Genomic DNA, 25,041 nt, shown 5'->3' on the forward strand with positions numbered 1-25,041 from the left:
AAACACTATTGCACTGTAACTTTGTACACATCACTGTGCGTCAAGTAAATAACATGGATATTGTACTAATTTCTACCACTAGGAGGTGGTAGAATTTCTGCCACTATATCTCTGGGAACAGTCCACTAATACACGGGGAACGGACGCTTTTGCTTTCATCGGTAAAGTGTGTTAGTTACACAAATGACAGCCATCTCTGTGCCACCTACATTGTTTAAAAATAACACTTGTTTTTAATACATTTTATGCATATATCTTCAAGCAAAGCAAACATGATGGCATACCAACAATGTTTATTTTCCCTTCTCTCTACCAGTGCACATGTAAAAGTGAGCTCGCCCACGTGTGACGTATTTCCTTCATGACTATGTGTGATGCCATCTTGATACGAAAATAGTGTCGCATGAGTTTGATGATACGGAATATTATTGTCTTGCTATTATATACAAAGACTGCGTTATTTTGCTTTATTCTAATTAGAGTAGAAACGGACACTGTTGAGAGTATCGGTCTCCGTGAGCGTTGTGTTTACTGGTTCATTCATTGATCCTAACACAGTCACATTTTTTTTCTGAACGAGGAGCGTGGTGGCGCTAACAAAGGAATATCTGGATCCGAGCAGTTGTTCATTGGTAGGGTTAATTGTATTCTTTTCATTATAATACACAGACACATATGTATTTACACCGCATATCGACCTATTAGTTGTCGGTTGAGGCAGTATATTACTGTTGCTTAGCAATAATGATTCGCGAGTTGTTCGCAAGCGCTATGTACTGAAGTCGCGCGCACGGCCGTCAGCTCACATTACAACTAGCAGTAAGATTTTGATTCAACCTAGTGACTCGATTCTTTTGAATCAGTTTACTAGAAAGATTCATTCAGTGACACTTTTGCTATTTACATCGTAATGACAAATTTTCTGGAAATACTACTTAATATCCCATATTAAAATTAGTCTCTACAATTCTACCAAGAAAATGCTTAGTACAGATCTGTCATTTTAACAATAATAACCTACATTTCGATTTTCAATAACATATTTCGTTCACGAACGTTGTCTCGTTCAGTTCCGTTTTGACGAACGTTAGTTCACAATCAAAACACTGACTCTTTCAGTGAAGGGGCGTGGTCGTTCCGCGTGTTGAACCAATGATATTGATCCTTCACAGCCCGCACTCGATTACTATTGGTTTGCTATAGTCAGTCAAGTCTTTAAAGAAAGACAGTATAACAGTCGAGGATACCCGAGAGAACGGTTCGATCAAAACAATCATTTCACGATGGAAGAGCCACAAATTACATTTACTTACCAACAGCTCGACTCAGGAGAGATAGGAGAGATGGCCGAGATGTACATTCGCGTCGCGGAGGAGGAGAACGAGGAGCCGATGGAGATCCCGTCGGAGGACGACGGCACGGTGCTGCTGTCCACGGTGGCCGCTCAGTTTCCAGGGGCTTGTGGCCTGCGCTACCGGAGCCCGGTGTCTCAGTGTATGAGGGGAGTTCGCCTGGTGGAAGGAATCCTGCACGCCCCCGAGAACGGCTGGGGAAACCTGGTCTATGTGGTCAATTACCCCAAGGGTACGTTTTATGGTCACTTACAATAGGCCTCGGGCCTAATATATGAGAGAGGTTTTGAAAAACATTCTAATAATGGTCAAAATCATGTTTTATAATGTAAAATGACATTAATAACCCTAACTTTCCCCCCTCGAAGGAAAAATAGGTCATTGTATGCATTTTAGGGTTAATTTAGGCATGTGCTTTATAATTTAACAGTGAGGTTATGTCATGACCATAGTTGAGCACATTTGGGTGTTCTTCAGTATTTCTTTTGTCTATCTTTAGCTGTAAAAATGCAATGCATTTTGATTTAATGGGGTTGTTGTCGCATGAATGGTTTGGATATGAAAACATTTAACAAGTGAACTTTTCTATTCTAGAAACGGCTCTGCCAGATAATAAGAGGAAGATGGATGAGATTGATGCTTCTTCTGCAACAAAGATCAAGAGAGGAGATCAGAAGACTTCAGATCTGATTGTGTTGGGTCTGCCATGGAAAACTACAGAACAAGACTTAAAAGACTACTTCAGTACGTTTGGAGAAGTCATCATGGTGCAGGTAAAACATACTGATATAAATATAAGATGTGATCGTCTTTGTACTGTCATATTTTGGTGAGAGCTATCCAGCTATTAAAAATAGAACTAGACTTGTCTGTCATTCTTGAAGATCTGGTATGAATTGAGTTCTTGACTTGATTCTGTTACACTAGGTCAAGCGGGACGTAAAGACGGGAAATTCAAAAGGGTTTGGGTTTGTAAGGTTTGGTGACTGGGAGTCTCAGGGTAAGGTGATGTCGCAGCGGCACATGATTGACGGCAGGTGGTGTGACTGCAAACTACCTAACTCTAAGGTTAGTGTCTTTTTTTTTTTCTTTAAAAGTTTGGGGTTAAAAAGATTTTATTAATGTTTTTGGAAGAAGTTTCATATGCTCACCAAGGCTGCATTTATTTGATCAAAAATACTGTTAAAACAGTAATATTGTGAAATGTAAAAAAAAATCGAATGTTTTCCATTTTGAATATATTTTTAAAATGTGTAATTCCTTCCTGTGATGGCAAAGCTGAATTTTCAGCATCATTACCCCAGTCTTCATTGTCACATGATCCTTCAGAAATCATTTTAATTAGCTGATTTGCTGCTCAAGAAACATGTCTTATTATCATCAATATTTTTGTGGAAACCATGATACTTTTAAAATATATTTTGTAACATTATAATTGTCTTTACTTTGACCAATTTACTTTACAGACTTTTGAACGATAGTGTATATTAGAGCTGCACGATTTATCGTTAATAGACCGCGATCAATAATTCACCTGTGTCTATTAAACCTTTGATAAAATAACACTGGAACATTCAAATCTGTTTTGGCGCTTCCGCTGAGCCAGAGAGAGTACTCAGAGCAGTTGTTGTGTTGTAGTTCAGATTAATTAAACGATTTAAATAGACTGCAGCAATTAACATTTTGTCAGAACCTCTAGTAAATTACATGTTTTGTTGTCTATTCAGATCTCTATTTTAAACAATAAAAAAAAAAATTCTCATTCAGAATTGTGCAGCTCTAGTGTATATGATAAATTGTTACTTTTAATCAATTAGCCATTTATAAATGAAGTGTCAGGTATTCACTTTTAGGGTGCTAAACAAAATGATGTGTCTGAACATTTAACAGCAAGGTCCAGATGAACCAATGAGGAGCAGGAAAGTATTTGTGGGCCGTTGCACAGAGGACATGAGCGCTGATGAGCTCCGTCAGTTCTTCATGCAATATGGGGAGGTCACAGATGTCTTCATTCCTAAACCATTCAGAGCGTTCGCTTTCGTCACCTTTGCAGATGACCAGGTAAGATATTGTTTTTTTTTTCTCATTGATCTTAAAGTGCCCTGTATTTTAAAGGTTCCTATTTTTGTTTTGGAGGTCTCCTGCAATAGCATCCAATGTCAAAAAAAAACACTTTCATTTTCTCATAATGTACATTGCAGCATCACCTCTTTTCTCACATTGTCTGAAATGGTTCGAAAAAGGATTCAGTCTCTCTACACCCCTCCTTTCCGAGAGCTTACTCTTACTCTGATTGGTCAGACGACCCAGTCTGTTGTGATTGGTCTACCGCTTACAGCGCGTGTCAGAAACAAAACTCCCATTACCATATCTGAATTTCAGCTCTGGATCTTCCCTAGCACTTGTATGACACAAACCATAATGATGCCGTCAGTTTTACCGTATCAATTCGAGCCCTAGTCCTTTCGCAGTGCAGAAAACGGTGTCTTCTCAACATGTCTACAACACGAACCAAACTCTTCCAGGCCTTGAAAAAGCACAATAGGGGCACTTTAAGGTGATAAACCAGGGATAAAGACCTGTTGTTCACAAAAAAATTAATTAAACTAAAACTTTTAAAAATAAAATAACGCAAGATACAGGCCACGTGGCTAGATTAATTTGCACTTTGTGTGATTTCTCATATGAATGCGTTTCAATTCAAGGTCTTGTTTGTGGTGATTTTCTATTGGTATGAGAATTTACATTTACCTTTGCAGCATTCTGGAATTTATTGTTTAATATTCTATTCTGGATGGATTGATCACCTGTTCATGCATTTCTGATCATAATTAATATTTTTCATCTTTCCTCCAGGTTGCCGCTTCCCTGTGTGGAGAAGATCTGATCATCAAGGGCATCAGCGTGCACATCTCCAACGCTGAGCCAAAACACAACAACACTAGGCAGATGATGGAGCGGGCAGGGCGCTTTGGGAATGGGTTCGGAGGTCAGGGTTTTGGAGCCAGCCGCAGTGGCATGGGGGGTAGTAGCTCCAGCAGCCTGGGAAATTTCAACAATTTCAATCTCAACCCAGCCATGATGGCTGCCGCCCAGGCCGCCCTGCAGAGCAGTTGGGGTATGATGGGAATGTTAGCACAGCAGAATCAGTCAGGTGCGTCTGGCACGAGCACAAGCGGCACTAGTGCCCCTCGGGACCAGCCCCAAACATACAGTTCGGGGAACAGTAACTACAGCACCTCAGCTGCTCTCGGCTGGGGCTCCGGCTCTAACTCCACCACAGGTGGTAGTGGGTTTAACTCCAGCTTTGGCTCTGGTATGGAGTCTAAGTCGTCAGGGTGGGGTATGTAAATCGGTTTGTGTTTGAAGTGTTGTATTTCTAGCGCATTTGGTAAGTATTTTCCGAGAGACTTATCTTGTCACGTGTGTTTGGGAGTGGGGATGGGTGAAAAGGGAGACAGGGGACAAAAAAAGAAGAATGTTTTTTACACTGAATGGAATTTAAGTTAGTGTTTAGAGTGAGATGTTAACCAAGGTGCAACATTAATGTACCATCTTTGGAATTATGTTTTTTTCTTTTTTTTTTTATGTTGTATTGTCTTGGTCGATACAAACTAAGCATTTCAACTGGATTCTTGTAATGCATGTTGTTCAATCTGTGGATATCTGAAAATGCATGAGAATTGCATAATCCTTCAAGTACATTTATTATTATTTAGGACAAAAAAAAAAGACATTTGCATTGGAAAGAATCTGGTTGAAACCTGAACATATTGTAAATTCAGCTTTATGATTCAGTCCAGTTTTATGGAAACCCTTTAAAACAAGCCTTCATCAAAATCTCTTCTGCAGTTGACATCTGTGGGGTTTGCCTGGGAAGAGCGCCCTCTATGGCAGCACAGTGTGGCTGAGGTCATTATGTCACCTTCCTCCCCATGTCTATATGCTCTCATCGCACGGCTCGATGACACGGTGGGTGTCTCCTTTTTCTTAATCCACTTTTTAAGACAAGAAGTGCGCAGAAAGTGACGTTTTTAAACAACCCTTGAGTGCGATTGGTGATATGGCGAAGAGTGAGAAGGCTGCGAGTGAGCGAAGAAAGTGTGGAGCGCACGAACGAAAAGACTTGCGAGTGCGATGAACGAGCCGAAATGTGACTGCAGTGGGTGGGTTTGGTGAGCGAGTGAATGAGAGCTGCTGATACTTCCCAGCTTTCCCCTTAATTGAGCCCAAATTGACGGACATTTTGTTTATGTGTACCTCAAAGATTTATTTTTATTTAAAAAAAGATTTTGGTCTCCCTAGATTCCATTTTGCTTTTCTCCTTTAGTATACTGACATGTGCTTATATAGTTAGTGGAATGTTGTGATGATGATGATGCATACTTTGTCTTGCTTCTATAATCCCATCTGAATGCTGTATGGTGTGTGTGCTTTTTTTTTTTCCTTGTAACTTGACCTGTAAGTGTGAGCTTTGATATGGATGACATCTTCAGTGGACACTGAGGGGGGAAAACATGAGTGATGGTGTAAGTGCGACTTGTATGTTGAGTGCTGTGGATGTCTGTGGAGTTTCCCTCTAGATAACGTTGCTCAGTGTTTTCAAAGGCATTTTATATGACTTGTCAAATGAAGGGAGTGCTTCAATAAAACTAATTTGAATAGATTGCCATTTTCTCATACTGGTTTGTCACGTGATGTTTGAAAGCAAATACCACACAACTAATTGAATTCACACATTTAGGGGCCTGGAATATGGCTGGTCGCAACTGAACCCCAGGCGGGAAGTCTGTTTGGGGATGGAGGAAGATGGAGGATGCTGTGGTTCTGCATTTCTGGTAACGGCCATGGACACGGTAGACTGTAGCAGAATTTGATAGGTGCTTCCAGATGAGGTGTTAACTCCAAACACTTCAAGCATAATACATTTCAATCTGAAAACCTGAGCTGAGATGATATTAGGCTTGATTTTGTTTGGTTTTGAGAAAGCAGCTTGTTGTATTAAAATGCAGGCATAGGTTTTTCAGGTCCCATGTTTTTAAAATGTTTGAATTAAAATATTTGAGAGAATCTGTATTGTTTCATAGAGCTTCATATTCCCAAGAAAGTCGTGTTTATAGGATTCTTTATTACAATAAAACACAAATGAACTCATGTTTGAGTATAAAAATGATTGGTGTTAAGTATTTAATGTGATTTATGTACAGATATTTGTACAGCTGTTTTATTACATGCAAAAACCAAGTACTTTTGTGCAACTTATAAAAATGTGAATTTTGTATATTTCTTTAGATCAATCTTCAACCTCGTTCTCCTCAGCTTCCATGTCTTTACTCTTCCTCTTGGCAGCATTCTTCTTCCTTTTCTCCTTCAGTTCTTGGTTGTTCAAAGCCAGTTCTTCACTTTTCTTCTGAATGTAGTTGTACTGTAAGGATAAAGCAAGGGTACAGTGTTTTTTCATTAATTACCTTGTACCTTACGAGTAAATATTTTGTATTACATGAGCACTTGGCAGAATGTTCAGTTATTTAGAGGTATCGTTAAAGAAATGTTTTTAGTTAGTTAAATTAACTATAATTTAATCATGTATTAAATTTACAAGGTTACACTTTATTTTAAGGTGACAATTACATTGTACTTAGACAATTACTAATGTAGTAATATATTAATTAACTAGATGTACTTATTAGAGTTAGGGTGGGTTAGTTACTTGTAATTATGCATAACTTACTGTTAAAACTATAGTAAGTACATGTAGTAACGTGTAACTATGACACCTTAAAATAAAGTGTTACCATTTACAGCGTTAAATTAGATTTTCTCACTTATATAGAAGTACTCACTTATATACCCAAGCATTTTATATTATTTTAAATATTAACATTTAGGCCTGGTTCCACAGACAGGGCTTAGATTAAGATGAGATTAGTCCTTAGTTCAATCATAACATTTAAGTAGCTTTTATAAATGTGCCTTAGAAAAAAACATTACTGATGTGCATCTTGAGACAAAACAGCACTGACATATTTTAAGAAATGTCAGTGCAAGTTGTTTTCAGTTGAAACAGCTCAGTAATGCATTTTAACCTGGGATTAGGTTTAAGCCTTGTCTGTGAAACTTGGGGTACATGTAGGCTATAACATGATATGATGGGCTTCCGAAGCTTGAAAAATATATCTAGAGGTAAGAAACAGAACGAGAGTGAATAAATGTGTTTACAAGACCTTTGAATAGTTTTAACTTCCTTTTTTACAGTGTCATTTTTCGTTGTTGGGTGGGACCTTACAGATTGTTTGCAAAAAAAAAACAAAAAAAAGGTGATAAGTTTGATATCTGAAATCATCGTACCAGTGCAGTGGTTCTCCTCGCTGTCAGCTTCACATCATCCACTGTAACTGTGTGTCTCTTAGCATGTCTGCAAACATGCAATATATGCCTCAGCACAAGTAAAACATCTGTATGTGGTTAATAATAGAGGAAAACCTACTTTTGCACTAAGTTTACCTCGCAAAAGCTTCCAAGTCCTTGGCAAATATATCTGGAGAGGTAAGAAACAGGACGAGCGTGAATACATATCATGTTTAATCCTACCGAAATATGAATGTCACAAAGCCCAATCTTACCGCACTGTCTGAACGCAGTCTCTGCAATCGCTGCTATTGTCTGTTTGGTGATTTGTTTCTCGCAGTCTGCGGCGATGTGTTGACAGAGAGAGCCGACAGTGTAGTGAACGGCAGCTTTAAGCCTCTACAAGAACACAAATACTGTCAACGTGAGAGATAAAACACGAACACTTCTTTACAATGTGCACAAACATAACAACAAATAGCGAAAACATTACGCATTAAGTTTATAAGTTATAACCTGTTTTTGTGCCTCGTCCTCATCCATTTTCATTTGACAACTATGCTGAAGCTCGACTTTATGCTTTTAGCCATTTACAATTAAAAATTGCGCGAATTATGAGTTCTTCACGTTGTATGACGTCGCCAGAGTTCATTCTCGCCCTGACAGCGCCTCCTACTGACGTGGAGTGAATGTCATTCACGATTAATAGTTCACTTAAACATGAAAATTCTGTCATTATTTACTCACCTTCAAGTAAAACTAATCCATATGCATTTATTTCTTCTGCTGAACACAAAAGAAGATATTCTGAAGTATGTTTGTGACCAAACAGTTGTGTGGTATTTTTTTTGTTATACTATGGAAGTCAATGGTGCCCCACAACTCTTTGGTTACCCATATTCTTCTAAATATATTCTTTTGTGTTCAGCAGAACAAAGAAATTCATACAGGTTTGAAACAAGTTGAGGGTGAGTGAATGATGACAGAATTTTCATTTTTGGGCAAACTAAAGGGATAGTTCACTTTGAAATTAATTTTTGGTATGGTGTAGCTTACCTCAAGGACATCCAAGACCTGTGTCTTTTTTTTCCGCAGTAGTTTCAATTTTGATATTTTTAGGTCAAACCGTTCTTGTCTGTCAGTCATATAATGCAGGTCTATGGTCACTGTCTCAAAGATCAATGATCTGATCTGACGTGTACGCAGACTGGTGCATAGATATACACACACTAGATGTCACCTTAAAGACATTCTTTCCAATGAACTGCCGTAGACAAGGCGACATCTAGTGTGTATATATCTATGCACCAGTCTGCGCACACGTCAGATCAGATCACTTGGACATGGCTGTGTATAAGAGGTAAACCGCTCGTTTCGTGTCTTAGGCCATCAATGTGTACTTACGATGGGGAATTGTTTAATTTGGACGATGGGGAATTGTTTTAATTTGGACTCTGTGCATGCTCTTTGAGACAGTGACCATCGACCTGCATTATATGACTGACAGACAAGAACGGTTTGACCTAAAAATATCAAAATTGAAACTACTGAGGAAAAAAAGACACCTGCATCTTGGATGCCCTTGAGGTAAGCTAAAACATACCAAACATTTATTTCAAAGTGAACTATCCCTTTAAGGCCCGGTTTCACAACACTTGCACAAAAAAAAAAACCAATCGCTACTGGTGTGCAATGTTGTGCATCTCTTGAGACAAAACAATGGCATGGCACGGACATATTTTAAGATATGTCAGTACAAGTTGCTTTCAGTCAAAACTGCTCAATATCTATTTTAGCTTAAGCCTTGTCTGTGAAACCGACCAAAAAAGAAACGTGTTCATTTTATGAATAGCTCTTTGATATCTGACAATGTCACAAGGGGAAGTTACAAGTGTTTGTTACTTCCCTACAACTAAAGCATTTTAATACTGTGTTGGGGTTGGTTGACCCAATTGCACACCATTTTTAGTCATGAATTTACAAAATATGGAAACTGTGCCAATGTCAGTCTCATTCTTAAATATTTGCTTAGAACTTTAAATCAATAAGAACATCAAAAGAAGACAACATACACTCAGCCTTTGGAGACACTCCTTAATATATTTTTATTGTTTTTATTTCTTTTATCTGAAAAGTACATGTTCTTGACCTATATATATTTTACTCACAAGAAGAGTGTCTCCCTCCTTAAGTGTGTCCATTCCTCTCAGTGCGCTTGAATAGGTTTTCACTGTTGTTTACTTTTTAATTTCTTTTTGAAATTGTATGTTCACTTGATTGAGAATGGATTAATGCTGAAGCAGTTTGTGTGTTATTATTCTTCAATAAACATGACAGCAATTTCAGTTCGACACAATAATTCACGCTGTTCTTTTGTAGGTTTGCTTGCAGATCTGGTCTTCACATTTGAGTTCCTTGAAAGGAAGAGTAAAAAATTTGTTTTATTTGTATTCATTTTATCTGAAAATGACATGTTATTGAATTTCTTGTTTGACTCACAAGGTAAAGAGTGTCTCCCTCCATCCAGTGTGTCCATCCTCTGTTCTTTTTCTCTCCTTTCTGGACGCACACAAGTTTGTCGTTGTCCCAGTTGACTGTAGTCTGTTGAAAAAACAAGCAGTATTACTCAATTCTGGCACAGAAAACTCTACCACATATTTTATTGCCAATATCTAGTGTGTGTGTGTGCGTGCGTGCGTGCGTGTGTGTGTCCTGGTAAACCACATTATCAGGACAATTTTTTTTGGTCCCCATGAGGAAAACAGTTTATGAATCATACTAAGTGATGTTTTTTGAAAATGTAAAAATGCAGAAAGTTTTCTGTGATAAGTTCAGGGGTCGGGTTAGTGTAAGGGGGTAGAATATAAAGTTTATTTAAAATGATTATGCCTGTGGAGAGTCCCCACAAAGATAGCGAACCAGACGTGTGTGTGTGTGTGTGTGTGTGTGTGTGTGTGTGTGTGTGTGTGTGTGTGTGTGTGTGTGTGTGTGTGTGTGTGTGTGTGTGTGTGTGTGTGTGTGTGTGTGTGTGTGTGTGTGTGTGTGTGTGTGTGTGTGTGTGTGTGTGTGTGTGTGTGTGTGTGTGTGTGTTCTACCTGGCATTTTTTGTTGTCCAGTCCTTTGGTGATTTCCTCAAACTCTTCTCCAATTTTGAATGAAGTAGTGTAGTTCCGGAAACTTGTTAAAGTTTTAATGTTGAAAGAATCTCCGTCTTGCTCAACAATCTTCTGTGGCTTTAGCATCCCTGCTATCTTTCGGGTGGCAAAATCAATTCCTGTATTACATAGAGCAAGGTTAAATCCATATTCTAAGTAAATACCAGTTCCTCTTAAAAAAATTTTAAAAAAAAAGATATCTGTCTATAAAAATATTGAAATAACTAATATATATATATATATATATATATATATATATATATATATATATACATTTAAAATATTAAAATCCTGATCAATTAATGACATTACTCACCGAGAGCAACCATGTAACCTTCAAAGTTTTCATTGTCCACCATGTCCCAGGTTCCACTATAGTTTGCAGGCATGCTTGATGTCGATCCTGAAGCGTTTCTGTGAGTTCTAGCTCCTGTGTGAACCTAGAAAGCTGAATTTAAGTGTACATGAGTGGAAATGAGAGAAGCAGATGTGCTGTGTCGTATTTCAGCAGGTCTGTGTAATATGGGGCAGGGGTGATGGGGCACAAAGGCTATTTTAGAGGCTTGGTCAATGTTGCTGTTCTCTGAGGCGGAACAGAACTTTTACACACTGCTTGCGTCCCGTGGGAATTCAAAGAGAACAATGTAATTCCAAAGACACATGTTGCTTTGGCAGTGGACTGATCTGATACAGGGAATAAGCAGTTTGGCAAGAATTTAGCAATGTCCCATATGATTTGAGATGATTAGTTTTGTTTCATTATCTGTGCCAGATTTTCATTAACAATGTGGCAGTGGCTTTAAATAACTTCTGTGGTATAGGCTACTGGTTTTTTTTTTCTCTATCTCTCTTTTTTTTTCTACTCTCTTGTCTTAGAAGAAAAGATTTAATTTTAATAAAAAAAAATATTTTTAACTACATTTTATGAATTAAACAGCTTGTAAACATACTTTAGACAAAAATGGCAATAACCCATTAAAACAAAGTATTATGCAATCATGTAAGACATTTCTCCTTATACACTGCTTTTTGGCATAAAGAGTTCTATATAAAATAAATATATAAAATTGAATCAAGAAACCCATAGGATTCTATATTGAATCCCCCTGAACCTTTTTGAAGAGTGTATTTTTCTAAAAAGCAACAGACAGCTGGAAATGACAGGTGTTTCTTTAACTCTCGTCCAGGCAGATCTTGTAATTCATCTGTTCTTAAAGTTAACATTGAAATTTCAGTCATCCTTTACTGAATGTGGGCTGTGAAGGTAAAAAAAAAAAAAAAAAACATAAATGTAATAATGATTATTACTAAATAATTATTAAAAATGATTATTAAAATAATTATTTTCTGGAAAAATATGGGATTCTAATGAAAATACGGTAATAATGAATATGTTAATGAAACAGTCATTAAAACATGAAAGTATCATGCTATTATTATTTCTCGTCTTTCATGATTATTTTAACGTCTTTACAATGTTGAACAATGTAAATTTACTGTGGTACAATATGCATTTTATTACAAGCCAATACGTTGTATACAATATTCAGATCCCTTAAACAAAACTAACAACCTCTTTGTGACTGAAAAAAGTTATTCTAATCAATAAATAATTTAATTTAGAAAATTAAGAATGTAGAAAAATTATTTAAAAATAATTTGACATTTCCAAACGTAGCTATACCAAGACTCAGCACTAGGCGGCGCCATTTGATATAACCCGCCAGAGGAGAGGATCTCTCTTCTTTCCGAGAGCTTCTAAACTGCTATATATGCTGACTAGCATGATATTGATACCTTTTGGTAAGTCCTGCAATTTTCTTTCTTGATCTATATACCTCACTATAGTATTTATACTTAGAATGTTTCAGTAAGATGCGTTTGAGAGTCTTAAATAACTTCTCATTGTAGTTGTACGTCTTGCTACAGAAAGTGTAATCACCTGAGGGGATATAAATTGCACAATGCTTCACCACTTCTTAGTCCATGCAGCTTTTCAGACCAGCAGGTGGCTTCCAAGAGACCAAAGGTTGAAATTGTAAGTTAACAAATCTATCTATCTATCTGTCTGTCTGTTTGCATTATTGGTAAGTAAATAAAATTGTAACCAGATGCTAAACACCATTTTATTCTCTGTTGTAAAGCTTCATTTGTGTGTGTGTGTGTGTGTGTGTGTGTGTGTGTGTGTTTGTGCAGACATTCTTGTGTATTAACATTGTGCATTAACATTCAACATTTTAAATGAAACTTGTTTTTCCTCTGGCAGTCAGATTGTTCTTTTCATCTTTGTGGTTCTTTTCCTGGCACCACAGTTTTATATTTTGTCAAGGTAAGCGCCCTATATATGAAGTTTCACAGATAAAAAGCTGATCTCCTGGTGACACATAGCATGTCAAATAAACATATTCATACGCGCATGCATGTTATAGCTCATCATGTGAAATGTCTAATATTCTGCAGTAATGTGTTCACAGGCCAAAATCTTCTCGCTACTGTGAAAAGCCACTGTTGAACAATCTTATAGTCTTCATTGTGTTCTCCTTTATAGCAACAGGTAATCAGCTTTTTATACTTATACTGTAAATGATTTATTTTCCATATTTGTTCAGCTTTGTCATTTTAAATCCTGATTATCATCCCTTCTCTTCTCATTTAAGGTTTGGCTGTAGCGCTTACACTCACAGACCCAGTTCCCAAGAGCATCAGGGTAGCTTTTCACTCATTTGGGCTGTTCACATTTATACAGGGACTCTGTACATTCATTCTTACCCTGACTGCACCTCAGTGTGTAAGTGCGAAATATAGTAATGTGATTTTATGTGCAAAAATGGTTTTACCTTAATATGAATAGTCACAGTTTATTTTTCTCAGGCGAACACCACCACAGAATTGTATATATTTTCTTTGGTAGTGTCTTGGGCCTGCATACTCTCAACAGGTGAGATCATATACAGGGTTTGGTCAGTTCCATTCCAAGTGTAGAAGGACAATAGATATATAAAGGACAAAATAACCATTGTTTCTCTTGTGTCTCTACCCAGTTTTCTTTCTGGTCAGAGGAGTTCTTTGCCTGATCCACAGACTGTTTCCTCATTGGTTAAGAGATACATCCCTCTGGGGTTGAACATGAGCTACTGCTGCTGTACAGCCCTCCACTGACACTCAATACAGGTGCATCTATTATTTACATAGTTTCAACGGTTTTCAGACAGTTGTGAGGTGCGGGTTAGGATGTATTCTATTTAATGACACTAATATTAGCATGCAGGGGAGGAGAAACATGCATATATACAATTTTTTATTTTTTATAAAAACTCAAACTGTTTACAGTCCACATTTGTGGGTTATATCTGAATCCAGGTATGTTTGAAAGAATAGAAAAAAATAAAATACAGATGATTTCAAAAATATATTTTATTGTATGCATCAAAACCACCACCAAATATGAAATGATTTATGTGATGCCATGTAATACAGATGAATACCAAATAACAAAATTTCCTTGAAACTATGGAAAAGTAAGACTTCATTCAAAAGTGTCAATTCAAATATGTTAAACCTGTCAGCGAGACACATACTTTGTTGAAATACACACAGTGGTTCAGTACAGGATCGCTACAATGTTAAACGTTTTGTTTAGAAAACCTATGAATCTTTTTAAAATCGTGTAAATACACATAAGGACTTCAATGTATGATTTCAAAACCCAGTGCATTTATTTAAATGTTTTATTAACATTTTCACATTAGATCCCTGTGGAATGTAATGTTCTGCTTCACTACAAAATTTTGGCCAAAATCAACGCTTATGAATCAGACAATGCTGATTCATAAACAAAAGTGTTTCCTAAAGCATGCGATTCTAACTAAAAAATTCTTCTTAGATTTTAAACATCACTTAAAGGTATTCATGTGTATATACAAAAGTTAAGGCGTTATGACATTTGGACTGCTCTACACATAATCATTGTTTTCTGAGGTATGACAAAAATCTTTGACACCTAATACACTGTCAAAAATTTAGTTCTGGAATGGTTTTATCAAGCATGCCAACAATAGAAACTCAATTCAGTCTAAAGATGAAACAGTACATTGACATTTGTTCCATCCTGATTACACTGGATATGCCATCTTTTGCGGACATGTTAGGATTTCTTAACCTGAGGTCTGAGATGACGGAATTTCACCATTTAATTGAAACCTTTGAATTGAGGAAGAAAAAGTTTCCAATACATCTGCTTGTTTCCTTATGGTCACATGGTTCTTCATCTCAAATTTAATCTGGTGGTCTGATAAATAATTGTTTGAGCTAATGCAATTATGTAGTAAGCTAAGTAAAAAGAAAAAGAAAAGTCAAAATACAGAGCAATCAAATATATGTTTTATCTGATCACTGATTGGTCACAAATGTGGAAAAAGTACTCTGATCTGGAATGCAATTTTTCATACGCATCTTCTTAATTGCTTTTTTAACAGTCTGATCTTGTGGAATAAGTATTTGTAGCAAATTAGCAATATTATAAGAAAAACTTAAAACGTTTAATTACTGTAAGCTAAAAGAGGTCCTGAGATTTGAAATTGTTGTTTATAATGCAATAATTTCATAACACGCATCAAATAGCAAAGTCAAAGCATCAAAATAACTCTCACACAATTCACACTTCAGTTAGTGTGAAAATTAAACTTCAAATGATATTTCGCAATCATTCACAATACAGCATTCAATTTGAGCTATAAGCCCTGATGGCTTCATTGACCGATATGTCCTGGTCTATCCTAACAGTGCATCATAGTCAATGTACCATATAAGAGTCCCGCTCTTTGGCTGTACTTTGGTGATGGGATACTTAGATGATTCCCCCTTAATTCGGCTGAGTTGACTGACAAGTTCATGCTTGCTCTTCCCCATAATTAAAACACCTACCCTTCGAGCTCTATTGATAGCTGTGAATGTGAGACTCATCCTCTGATGAGGTTTAATGGGGCTCTCTGACAGAGTTACCAACCGTTCTTCGTCGCTTTCCAACTTGGTGTCCTGGAACAACGAGGCAGTGTGGCCGTCCTGGCCTACGCCGAGCAGGATGTAGTGGAAGCTGGAGGCATTGACATGTTTCTTTATTTCCTTCTCGTATAATGCAGGACCACCATCCTCTTCCACGCATAACCGTTGGGTGAGATGCACTGGCATGGGGTGGATGTTGAAATAGGGTATGCGGATATTCTGAAGCAGCCGATCGTGAATGGACCGGAAGTTGGAGCCAGATTCTGTATGTGGCACACATCGCTCGTCCACTTGCCATATGTGAGTGTTGCGCCACGGAAAGGTGTAGAGGTTCAGGGCGAGCACTTGGAGCAGCGCCACCGGGCTGGAGCCACCAGACAACGCCAGGTGAAACTGACCTCCTTCATGAATGGCCTCCTCAGCAGCCAGAAGAAGATCAGAAGCCAAGCGCTCCACCAGTTCCTGTGCCCAAGCAGATACCATTTCAGAACTACGGTACTTCCCTTGCATCACCTGGAAGTTGTCCTCGGCACCGGGGTTGATCACGTTAACCACAGCTTCATGGCAAAAGGCGACCTGATTGCCCCGCAGATGAAAGTTCAGCAGGTTCCCGTTGGCTATGCCACCAGGATACACCCGTGGAAAGACCCGAGTCAAGCTTTCAAGGAGAGGCGTCCAAAACGCCCAGGAAGCAAGGAGTCCTTCAGCACTGATAAAGCTGTCCTTGCGTCCGAAGAAGACGTGTGAGATCAGCTCGCAATAAGCCTCTCTGGGTACGACTGGCGTCTGGATGTAATAATCATTGAGGGGTAACCCCAGCACGTTTACGTCTTTGTGTTCGGTGACCTCTTTCCAGTCACCGCTGTTCACCAGGTCGGGCTTGAACAGGTTCTTGCTCACGAGAATCGCAGGGTACTGGAGGTCTCCGTGACCCAGATAAAATATGATCTGTTTGGATTTGCATTGAACATCGTTGGGATCCTGGACGCAAAATACATCATTTTTGAAAACTACACGTGCATAAGCAACTCGTTCATCAAGTGCCTTGCCTGAGGTCATAAATATGGGGATGCCCTCGTATTGCGCATTGTCGACATGAATGACCACACCTGTAAAGACAATCACAGTCAACGTAAGCATGGTTAGATTGATTTTCCACAATCAATGACTACCTTTACATTCCAGGTCTTTCTAAAAGGTCATGTAAACATGAACACCATTTTTCCTTCACCTTTTTTCATGTGGTCAAGTAAACGCATAAGCGGCAGTCTGACAGGTTTTAGAAGAGTGTGCATGTGCGTGAGATAACTAAAGTAACAGATAAACGTGAACACCTTTGCATATTAAATGAGGAAACTAAAAAGCTCTTCCACTCACCAGCAAATGTGGGGGTTAGGCTGAAGTAGTCCTTTGTTTTATTGAGCTCTTCCTGAACCTCTCCATTGTAAGCTTGGTACTGACCTACGACCGCATTACTGTTATCTACATGCTGTAGGGAAGCCAAGAAATGTAGCTTGTTTTGTAGTATCTCCTTGCTGTTGGAGGGGTTTGCAGGAAGATTCATCAGCATAAGGGTCATGACCTCTGTGAGGTGGTTCTGGAGCACATCTCTGATGACGCCATATTGATCATAAAACTGAATACGCCCTGTAAATGAATGACACAATCAATGCTAAAGAAATAACTGAGAAGATACAAGGTGAAAGGTTTCATCGATAACATGAACTTCCATTTACAAGCAACTCAAAACCAGTACCTTTGGCATCCAGGGTTTCCTTCAATACAATTTCTATTCTTTCTATATGGTGCTTGTTCCAGATAGGGTCCAGAAGTTTCTTGTTCTCTTTCCTAAATGGCAATATTTTAGACACAACCTTTGCGACAGAAAACACAAATATTTTTTAAAGCTCATGTAGATCCAGTCACTCATGTGAAAGTATACTACCATTCAATTCTGGGGTCAATTCTTTCTTTCTTTTTTTCATTGAAAGAATGGATACAATAAGAATACACAAAGATACGTTAATTTGATCAAACATGACATTAAAAAGTTGTATAATGTTCCACAAAATGTAATCAAGTAAATGTTTTTCTTTTGAACTTTCTATTCATCAAAAAAAAAAAAAAAATGCATCGCAGTTTTAAACAATATGAATGTTTTATTAGATCATATAAATGCAGGCTTGGTGATCATAAGAGACTTCTTTCAAAAACAAAGAAATCTTATAATATCAACCCCAAACTTAATGTATGTTAATGAAATAACATGGTACCTGCTTCCCTAAATAGTGGTCAATCCTATACATCTCCTCTTCTTTCAGCTGGCCAGACAGTTTTTTGTCAAGGGACTGAGCACTAAAAAAGTCGTGACCAAATGGTTTCTCCAGTACCACCCTCAGCCATGCGTCAGATGGGGGGCGGCAGGTGTTGTTGATCTTCTCTGCAATGTCTGCATATGCGAAAGCTGGAACTGACAGGTAGAAGAGCCTCCCTGCTTCGACAATACCCTCCTGTCCTACCTGCTGTTTGATAAGCTGGCTGAGTTTTTCATAGTCCTCAGATGTCTTCAGTTGGTGATACTGGGACAGATGCAAAAACTGCTCTTTGACCAAAGCACAGCGCTCAGCAGAGAGCTCCGGAGGGCAAGCCAGTTCCTTCAAGATCCCAAACAGCAGCGGAGTCCCCTTCTCAGTCGACGAAAGACCCCCACCATAAAATGAGAAGGTGTGTCCTTTGCCTACCTGGTCAGCATAGAGCTGGAAAAAGCCTTGCCACAGGTACTTCCTGGCCAAGTCACCTGTCCCACCCACAACTACCACAGTCACATGCCCAAGACTCTGCTTAGTCTCATGGCTATCTGTGTGGCCTCTGTGCCAGCATGTGATGGCCATTAGCAGCAGCTCCCATCTTATCCTCAGCATTGTGATGTCAAGTGCCCACCTTTAAAAAAAATTATAATAATACAAAGATTTTAGAATGTTTAAGAAATCTAATGATTTAAATTATGAAAATTTGATTAAATTTAATAAGGTTTACATGTAGGTGTAAAGACAAAAAAGGATAACCAAACCATGTAAAACTATCATTGGTATAACCTTTAAAGGGATAGTTCACCCCCCAAAAAATAATAATGCATCAATTACTCACCTGTTTGATTACCAACATTCTTCATAATATCTTCTTTATTAGAAGAAAGAAACTTATACAGGTTTGGAGCAAATTGAGGGTGAGTAAGTGATGATAAAAATTTCATTTTTGGTTGAACTATCCCTTTAATGGTGATCAAAGGCACTGAATTGACTGCATATAGAATCTGGATTCAAAAATTTGCTTCATTATTTGGCATATTGACTAATGACTTCATTTCCTATCTATAACTCAGCATAACGTGAACACCTTATACAAACATTTAGCTGATGATACAAACCAGCTTCAATCCTCACATAAAACATATGAAGCTGTTAACACTGCAACTAAGACTTTAGTCCTTAAATAGACATGTCAGAAATAGTAAGAATTGCAAATGGATTCTAAATAAAAGGGAAAATTATAATAATATCAGCTAATATATATATATATATATATAAACCTAAATGAAGGCTAAATATAATTTGATGGTCATGTCAGGCCCAACATATCAAGCATCACATTTCATAATCACTGATGTTTCAGCACAAACACAAACCGTTAAGATCAGTAATAACGAGTCATGTCTGCAAGTCATTGTGCCTCTGAATGCACCACAGAACATAACTTTATGTACTCAAGAAATGAACTCATGTACTCATCTTTCTTATTTTAAAATCACTCAACTCAAAATAGTGTTAATGGAAGCTCATTAGGTGTGTGGATCTTCATCCTTAATAGTTATGAAACATAAAGTATGAGGGCCAATGGTCTCAATGGTCTATGATAAAGCCCAGGTGTGTTGGAGGGTTGTATAATCTACTGACATAACTGAACTGAATGGGAATAATAAGTGAGAGCAAATGTAATCCCTCAGTGAGAGTTCACCCACAAAATCAAGGTTAAGCCAACAGAACAGACTACATTTACGGTAAAGAACCTGAATGAAAGGAGGAAAGGTCACAAAATTTGGCCAAACAGAGAGGAACTGATATAAATGGTAACAATAAATTATTAAAGTTGAGAATGATATTGCTGGAATCATCTTGACATATCTTACAGAAAACAAGTCAACCAAGATTAGTCTGATTTCATGATAACTCATGATGAGCTTGTGTGAAGGCCAAAGACGACAATGTTCAGACAGAGCAAGCACTGTTTGCGCATTTGGGTGTTGCAAATTGTCAAACAGAGAGGCATCTAGCCTTAAAATAAATACAAAAAAATTCATTGGAATATTCTAAACTATCAAATGAGCATAACAGGATGCAGAAGAGTTCAATAAACAGCTGCTGCACAGAACTTGTCATTCAGTTGAACTCTGCAACTTAAAAACACAAACATAAACTTGTGTCATAATATGCTTAGGTCAATTCAAGCACATTACACTATTATATTTTATTAATTATAACTCATTATTTACACAGTGACAAGAACATGGTTTTTCCCGTCAAAAACACTGTCATGTTCTGGAAGATACCCTCATTAAGTAAATGTCTTTTATTAAGATATATTACTAAATACTAACAGGATAGAAAGTGATATTGACACTGGGAAAAGTTTAATATCCAGTATAATAAGATATACCATATGATTTGGACAACAAAACAATTTTAACCAATTAAAATGTATTTTAATAATATTGATCCAAATTAAATGTGACCATATATTTTATGTTTCTGATGACAAGTACGCTCATTATATATTTTTTTAAATATGAGAATAAACATTAGTGTACTTCTAGAGGCGGACGTGAGTATACTATCATCACAAATTAAGTTACATGAACAGGTCCTGACAGCACCTGCTATACTAGCTAACTAACTCACACAGGCTTAAGACATACAAATAAAAGCACCAGATCTTACATTTCAGTGTACATATGATATCTGCAGCCATAGTGGCACATGCATTAGGACAAAGATGGATTTGACAGGGAGAGACTGGACATACCTGGTTCACCTCTGGACAGTATCAGTGACAGCTCGCGCGGCGTGGACTGGCGGATAGTGACATACTACAAACAACTAGCGTTTCCAGTAGATGGTCACGTGATCGCGACGTTGGGTAATCCTGGGGTTTGAGTACGTAACATTCGAGTTTTTAAAAAATACGCTGACCGATAACACGAGGACTTGTTAACCTTAAATTGCTTTATGAGCTATTACAAAAATGATTCTAAACTATAAGTGTAAATATAATAACAGGTATATACTGAGAGGGGAGAGTTAAAAATGAGCGTGTGCTGTCACTGTGAAACAAACAATTAAATCAATGGCATTCTTTGACTGCCGGTTATCAGCAAATTTGACTGTAACGTTACAGGTTGTCAGCAAATTGGACACATCCGTGTTGAGGCTGAGGAATTGTTTTTATTATTATTGTTTTTATTATTATTATTAATTATCCAAAATTTAGCATCGAAAATGTAGATCCACTGTTAGTGTAATGCAAGTCGGTGAGTTGGCCAAAGGAGGGCGATATTTGCTAGGTGCGTGAACGCTGAATGATTTTAAACGAGGCCAGATAGCTGTTGTCAAATTATTATATACTAGATTTTTTATGCTGCTGGTAAATAAAATACTACAGGTAATTCAAATACATATCAAAGGTTTTTCAAAACCACGTGTCTCAAACCTGAAGATAGGAGTCTGAAGCTTCTTACACTTTGTTTTACAATATTAAGTAATGGGTTTCATCAGTATGATCTTGAAGATTATAGTCTTATCTTTGTGTACATGTGTGTGTGTGTGTGTGTGTGTGTGTGTGTGTGTGTGTGTGTGTGTGTGTGTGTGTGTGTGTGTGTGTGTGTGTGTGTGTGTGTGTGTTCCGCTTTTGCACATTCCCTTTTTTTTCTGTAGAGACAGAAAGAGTCTTGGGCAAAGAGTATTCAAACAAGAACCATTCACCTCAGGAAACATGTAAAGTCATCCCCTGATTCAGCTTGTGAAACTTTCTAAACTCGTTTATTTCTTTTGTGAGACAAATGAATCAGTCAAACTTATTATAATGACTTGCTATTTATATATTCTTGTTTAAAAAAAAAAAAAAACGTATTTTGTCAGAATATACCGATATTTGTGGATGCCCGCCCGGACAAGGAGAAAGCTGTTCTTTGAAGCCAGATGGTGTAGAGTCTAGCATAGGCTAATGAGGCTATGTTAACCAGCCAAACCTTGACCCCTTCATCACTACCACCACCAGCTCGACACAGTGGCCTACATGAGTTTAGGTTAGGGGTATTCAACCAATGGCAGATGGAGTGTTTAGAAAAGCTGTTTGAAAACAACAATTGTTGGGAATGAATACTAGCTGACTAAATACTGCGCCGTGTGCAGTGCACCATACACTGCCTACTTTCTTAAAAAAAAAAAAAAACGTAAGTGAAAAGTTAAGGAATAATGACTGCCTTCGTATTTCCATAGAAAAAAAAACACTTTCTGTCATTTCTAATAACTGTTGATCAGTAAACAAAAAATAAAAAAAACAAAAATCGCTTATTATATTAAAACGTTTTAAGTTTCAGGTGCTTTAAATAGCCTACCTTTAGTGTAAAGGCGAATTGTATCAGTTTGCTTTGTCCTGCAATGTTTAATTTTGTACTAAATTTTCTAACAATCTAACGCGGAAGTGATTGTGCATAGACCTTATTCAGAGCAGCGCCATGACAGGTATGAATTTAAGCAGGGCTGTGAGTGATAGACTTACCGTGTTTTCAATGGCATCTGCTGTAAAATCTGTATAAAGCTCCTAGATCACTTGTTGCTCATGTTGTCTGGGGTTTTTGTCTACTGAAATTTCTTGGAAAGATATTTGTGCAGTGTTTCGTCAGCAGAACAATCCAAAAACACAAAGAAAGATGGCGCTGCTGTGAATAAGGTCTAGAGTCCATTCAATGATAAACTTTTCCACATTTTTTAACAGTAGGCTAGAATGCTACATTTTGTCATATGACATGACACCATGATGCATGTTCCTGTTAATGTAAACTTTAACTAAAATTAAATGATTCTAGTATATCAGTGATACTAAAAAAACACTGTCATGACTCATCAATTATCCCATCATGTGGGATACATGTCTTAATTTTTCAAAAATGTCACAAAGGGATTCCAAGTGTCTTTAAAAGCCTTTTATCTAACTTTAATGTTATATATTATTGTCTCCAGTGACATGCTAGTTGCCATTTCTCTAAGAAGCAGTCTCCCTATAGATGCTGTTTTTTCCCCAGTAAAAGATGTTTTGCTTGTAATACACATGTATAAAATATGTTTGGTTCAAGAGATAAAGACATGAATCATTTCATTTATCATAGTCTGTACTTTCCAGAATTGTAAAAATCTCTTCACACTTCCACATTGATAAAAGTATACTCCACACGTATTAGCCTACACTTAGAATAAGTGCCATGATTATCCCATAACTTTGTTGATGCTTTATTTCCTGAGTGTTCTGTTTGGATTAATTAAAGACTTTTGATTTTCTATTCCTTCGTCATGCTCTTCTCTACAGCATCCACGTTCTTGCGTTTTTGCCACGTGTTCAAGAGAACAAAATTGTCACTTCCTAGGAAATTGGGGCAAAATATCTGTAATAAAAATGGAAGTAGCTTCAATCGGAGAAGCCACTGTGGTCCAGGGCTGCCAACTCTCACGCATTCAGCGTCAGACTCACGCAATTGACACTTTTCACACGCTCCCTTTCTCATGCAGAGAAAATTCGGTCCATTTTATTATGAAATTCAGACAATAAATACCGTTTTGGCGCTTGTGACGTGACAGGTCGCTGTAGCGCCTCAGTTCAAGAAAACCGATCATCTGTTACTTTTTATTTAAAGACACATAGGCTACAACTTACCGAAAGGATAATATCGATCAATCAGTGTTTTTCAACCGGAAAGAGGTCAATAAAACAGCAGGAGAACAATTATGGCACAGAATGTAACATTTACCTCAGGAAAGCCATTTAATGACCATAGCACCTTAGTTGACTAGAAAACATAGCTATAGAGAGGAGTATTTTGCTAAATATGTGCACTATATTACATTTTTATTATATTTTTACTTGTGTCATTAAATAATTGTTATTATAATGAAAACCACATTATTTAATTTCATTTGTTATTTTTAAACTTTACCAGCTGATAGGGCTTTCTGTATGTTTACAGCATTATGTGAGATATATTTTTTCTTGAGCAAAATTACCATGGCTATCTACTGTAGCCTACTTAATATTTATCCAAATGAGTCAATATTGATTTCAAGATTGAAATCAAATCCCAAGAATTGAATTGAAATCGTGAAAATTGTGTTAAGCAATAATAACCTAAACAGTAGCCTACCAGTCATTGTACAGTGTAAACATTGTAACATGTTGTCACTAAACTTAATACAATTCTGTTTAGTTACCAAATGTTTGACAATCACAATTACACCTATTGTGATGCAAGTTGCCCCCCCCCCCCCTCCATAATTCTCACTCCAAACTTGACTCAAAAGTTGTCCGTCCTGTTCCAACATCATTACTTGCACCTCAGAGAGCACAGATGAAATGCAATAATGCTGTCATGATATCTTGCTTTCAGAGGTGGATGGCTGATGTTTGGGAACTCAAACATTGTGTGAGACATTTCTGGGAGGTAATTATACCCAACTGTTTTGATAACAGACGTCAGCTCATGCATTTTAGAACGACCAAACCAATATTTGAGATGCTGTACAAGGAAATTGGTCTGCTGGTTAGTCCAGTTATCAAACCTCTTGAGGCAGTCACAAGTTTTTTGTTACACACCGAGAAATGTATACAGTAAATGTGCTTCCATATTTGCATCATGTCTTTTTATCAGATAAAAAAAAAATATCCACCTCAATTGAGTGCATTTTTTTAATTAATTTGCATTTCCATCTAGCAAATATATATATATATATATATATATATTTTATGCAATATACCAAAATGTGCATAAAAAGGATGGAATTTGCCAGATGCATGAGAGATTTTATACCTAGATGTGCACGTGTACTCCCACACTGGGACCACACTAGTGTAGGCCTCCCAGC

The 25,041-nt window shown here is 37.4% G+C and overlaps 5 protein-coding genes across 8 annotated transcripts; 2 read left to right on the top strand and 3 right to left on the bottom strand.

The window, feature by feature from the left end:
• The first annotated feature begins 362 nt into the window (after window positions 1-362).
• On the top strand, window positions 363-6,525 carry tardbpb (TAR DNA binding protein b). 2 transcript variants are annotated; one of them, XR_014211591.1, is made up of 7 exons: window positions 363-632; window positions 1,320-1,584; window positions 1,947-2,125; window positions 2,280-2,420; window positions 3,243-3,413; window positions 4,209-5,324; window positions 6,097-6,525. XR_014211591.1 is itself a non-coding variant. In XM_082190183.1 (6 exons), exons 2-6 carry the CDS (start codon window positions 1,344-1,346, stop codon window positions 4,701-4,703), a joined length of 1,227 nt encoding a protein of 408 aa, XP_082046309.1. In that variant the 5' UTR covers window positions 363-632; window positions 1,320-1,343; the 3' UTR covers window positions 4,704-6,018. The 2 variants fall into 2 exon arrangements, 1 of the variants encoding a protein (XP_082046309.1); XM_082190183.1 differs by lacking the exon at window positions 6,097-6,525 and having other exon boundaries at window positions 4,209-6,018.
• cenps (centromere protein S) lies at window positions 6,509-8,724 on the bottom strand. The gene is made up of 5 exons (XM_082190189.1): window positions 8,217-8,724; window positions 7,976-8,099; window positions 7,857-7,890; window positions 7,701-7,767; window positions 6,509-6,777 (listed from the first exon to the last, which is right to left on the bottom strand). The coding sequence occupies exons 1-5, from the start codon at window positions 8,247-8,249 to the stop codon at window positions 6,646-6,648; spliced, it is 390 nt and encodes a 129-aa protein (XP_082046315.1). The 5' UTR covers window positions 8,250-8,724; the 3' UTR covers window positions 6,509-6,645.
• Window positions 8,725-9,779: 1,055 nt separating this feature from the next.
• On the bottom strand, window positions 9,780-11,383 carry rbp7b (retinol binding protein 7b, cellular). The gene is made up of 4 exons (XM_082190188.1): window positions 11,172-11,383; window positions 10,796-10,974; window positions 10,200-10,301; window positions 9,780-10,114 (listed from the first exon to the last, which is right to left on the bottom strand). Exons 1-4 carry the CDS (start codon window positions 11,242-11,244, stop codon window positions 10,061-10,063), a joined length of 408 nt encoding a protein of 135 aa, XP_082046314.1. The 5' UTR covers window positions 11,245-11,383; the 3' UTR covers window positions 9,780-10,060.
• A 529-nt stretch (window positions 11,384-11,912) lies between these two features.
• On the top strand, window positions 11,913-16,130 carry LOC309514058 (uncharacterized protein). Of its 2 annotated transcripts, XM_082190186.1 has the most exons (8): window positions 11,913-12,658; window positions 12,767-12,893; window positions 13,122-13,184; window positions 13,330-13,409; window positions 13,513-13,643; window positions 13,727-13,793; window positions 13,897-14,026; window positions 15,994-16,130. In XM_082190186.1, exons 2-7 carry the CDS (start codon window positions 12,820-12,822, stop codon window positions 13,977-13,979), a joined length of 498 nt encoding a protein of 165 aa, XP_082046312.1. In that variant the 5' UTR covers window positions 11,913-12,658; window positions 12,767-12,819; the 3' UTR covers window positions 13,980-14,026; window positions 15,994-16,130. The 2 variants fall into 2 exon arrangements, with proteins under 2 accessions (XP_082046312.1, XP_082046311.1); XM_082190185.1 differs by having other exon boundaries at window positions 11,913-12,893.
• Window positions 14,252-23,344, bottom strand: h6pd (hexose-6-phosphate dehydrogenase (glucose 1-dehydrogenase)). Of its 2 annotated transcripts, none has more exons than XM_082190178.1 (5): window positions 22,691-23,344; window positions 18,130-18,796; window positions 17,613-17,730; window positions 17,234-17,503; window positions 14,252-16,965 (listed from the first exon to the last, which is right to left on the bottom strand). In XM_082190178.1, exons 1-5 carry the CDS (start codon window positions 22,705-22,707, stop codon window positions 15,626-15,628), a joined length of 2,412 nt encoding a protein of 803 aa, XP_082046304.1. In that variant the 5' UTR covers window positions 22,708-23,344; the 3' UTR covers window positions 14,252-15,625. The 2 variants fall into 2 exon arrangements, with proteins under 2 accessions (XP_082046304.1, XP_082046305.1); XM_082190179.1 differs by lacking the exon at window positions 22,691-23,344 and adding an exon at window positions 20,936-21,086.
• Window positions 23,345-25,041: the final 1,697 nt, after the last annotated feature.

The sequence above is a fragment of the Leuciscus leuciscus genome (genome assembly GCF_965113295.1).
Source record: "Leuciscus leuciscus genome assembly, chromosome: 14".
In the NCBI taxonomy this organism is placed as follows: Eukaryota; Metazoa; Chordata; class Actinopteri; order Cypriniformes; family Leuciscidae; genus Leuciscus; species Leuciscus leuciscus.

Excerpts from the sequence above, each read along its gene's own strand:
- LOC309514058 (XM_082190185.1), top strand. The coding sequence starts at position 12,820 with ATGCTTCACCACTTCTTAGTCCATGCAGCTTTTCAGACCAGCAGGTGG. Across the intron at positions 13,185-13,329 it reads CAGTTTTATATTTTGTCAAG|GCCAAAATCTTCTCGCTACT; the intron begins GTAAGCGCCCTA and ends ATGTGTTCACAG. Across the intron at positions 13,644-13,726 it reads CCCTGACTGCACCTCAGTGT|GCGAACACCACCACAGAATT; the intron begins GTAAGTGCGAAA and ends TATTTTTCTCAG.
- tardbpb (XM_082190183.1), top strand. The coding sequence starts at position 1,344 with ATGGCCGAGATGTACATTCGCGTCGCGGAGGAGGAGAACGAGGAGCCG. Across the intron at positions 2,126-2,279 it reads GAGAAGTCATCATGGTGCAG|GTCAAGCGGGACGTAAAGAC; the intron begins GTAAAACATACT and ends CTGTTACACTAG. Across the intron at positions 2,421-3,242 it reads GCAAACTACCTAACTCTAAG|CAAGGTCCAGATGAACCAAT; the intron begins GTTAGTGTCTTT and ends AACATTTAACAG.
- h6pd (XM_082190178.1), bottom strand. Across the intron at positions 17,504-17,612 it reads GGAAACCCTGGATGCCAAAG|GGCGTATTCAGTTTTATGAT; the intron begins GTACTGGTTTTG and ends ATTCATTTACAG. Across the intron at positions 16,966-17,233 it reads CCTAACCCCCACATTTGCTG|GTGTGGTCATTCATGTCGAC; the intron begins GTGAGTGGAAGA and ends TTGTCTTTACAG.
- cenps (XM_082190189.1), bottom strand. The coding sequence starts at position 8,249 with ATGAAAATGGATGAGGACGAGGCACAAAAACAG. Across the intron at positions 7,891-7,975 it reads GACTGCGTTCAGACAGTGCG|ATATATTTGCCAAGGACTTG; the intron begins GTAAGATTGGGC and ends TTACCTCTCCAG. Across the intron at positions 7,768-7,856 it reads GACTTGGAAGCTTTTGCGAG|ACATGCTAAGAGACACACAG; the intron begins GTAAACTTAGTG and ends GCATGTTTGCAG.
- rbp7b (XM_082190188.1), bottom strand. The coding sequence starts at position 11,244 with ATGCCTGCAAACTATAGTGGAACCTGGGACATGGTGGACAATGAAAAC. Across the intron at positions 10,302-10,795 it reads TGGACAACAAAAAATGCCAG|ACTACAGTCAACTGGGACAA; the intron begins GTAGAACACACA and ends TTTTTTCAACAG. Across the intron at positions 10,115-10,199 it reads AGGGAGACACTCTTTACCTT|GAACTCAAATGTGAAGACCA; the intron begins GTGAGTCAAACA and ends CTTCCTTTCAAG.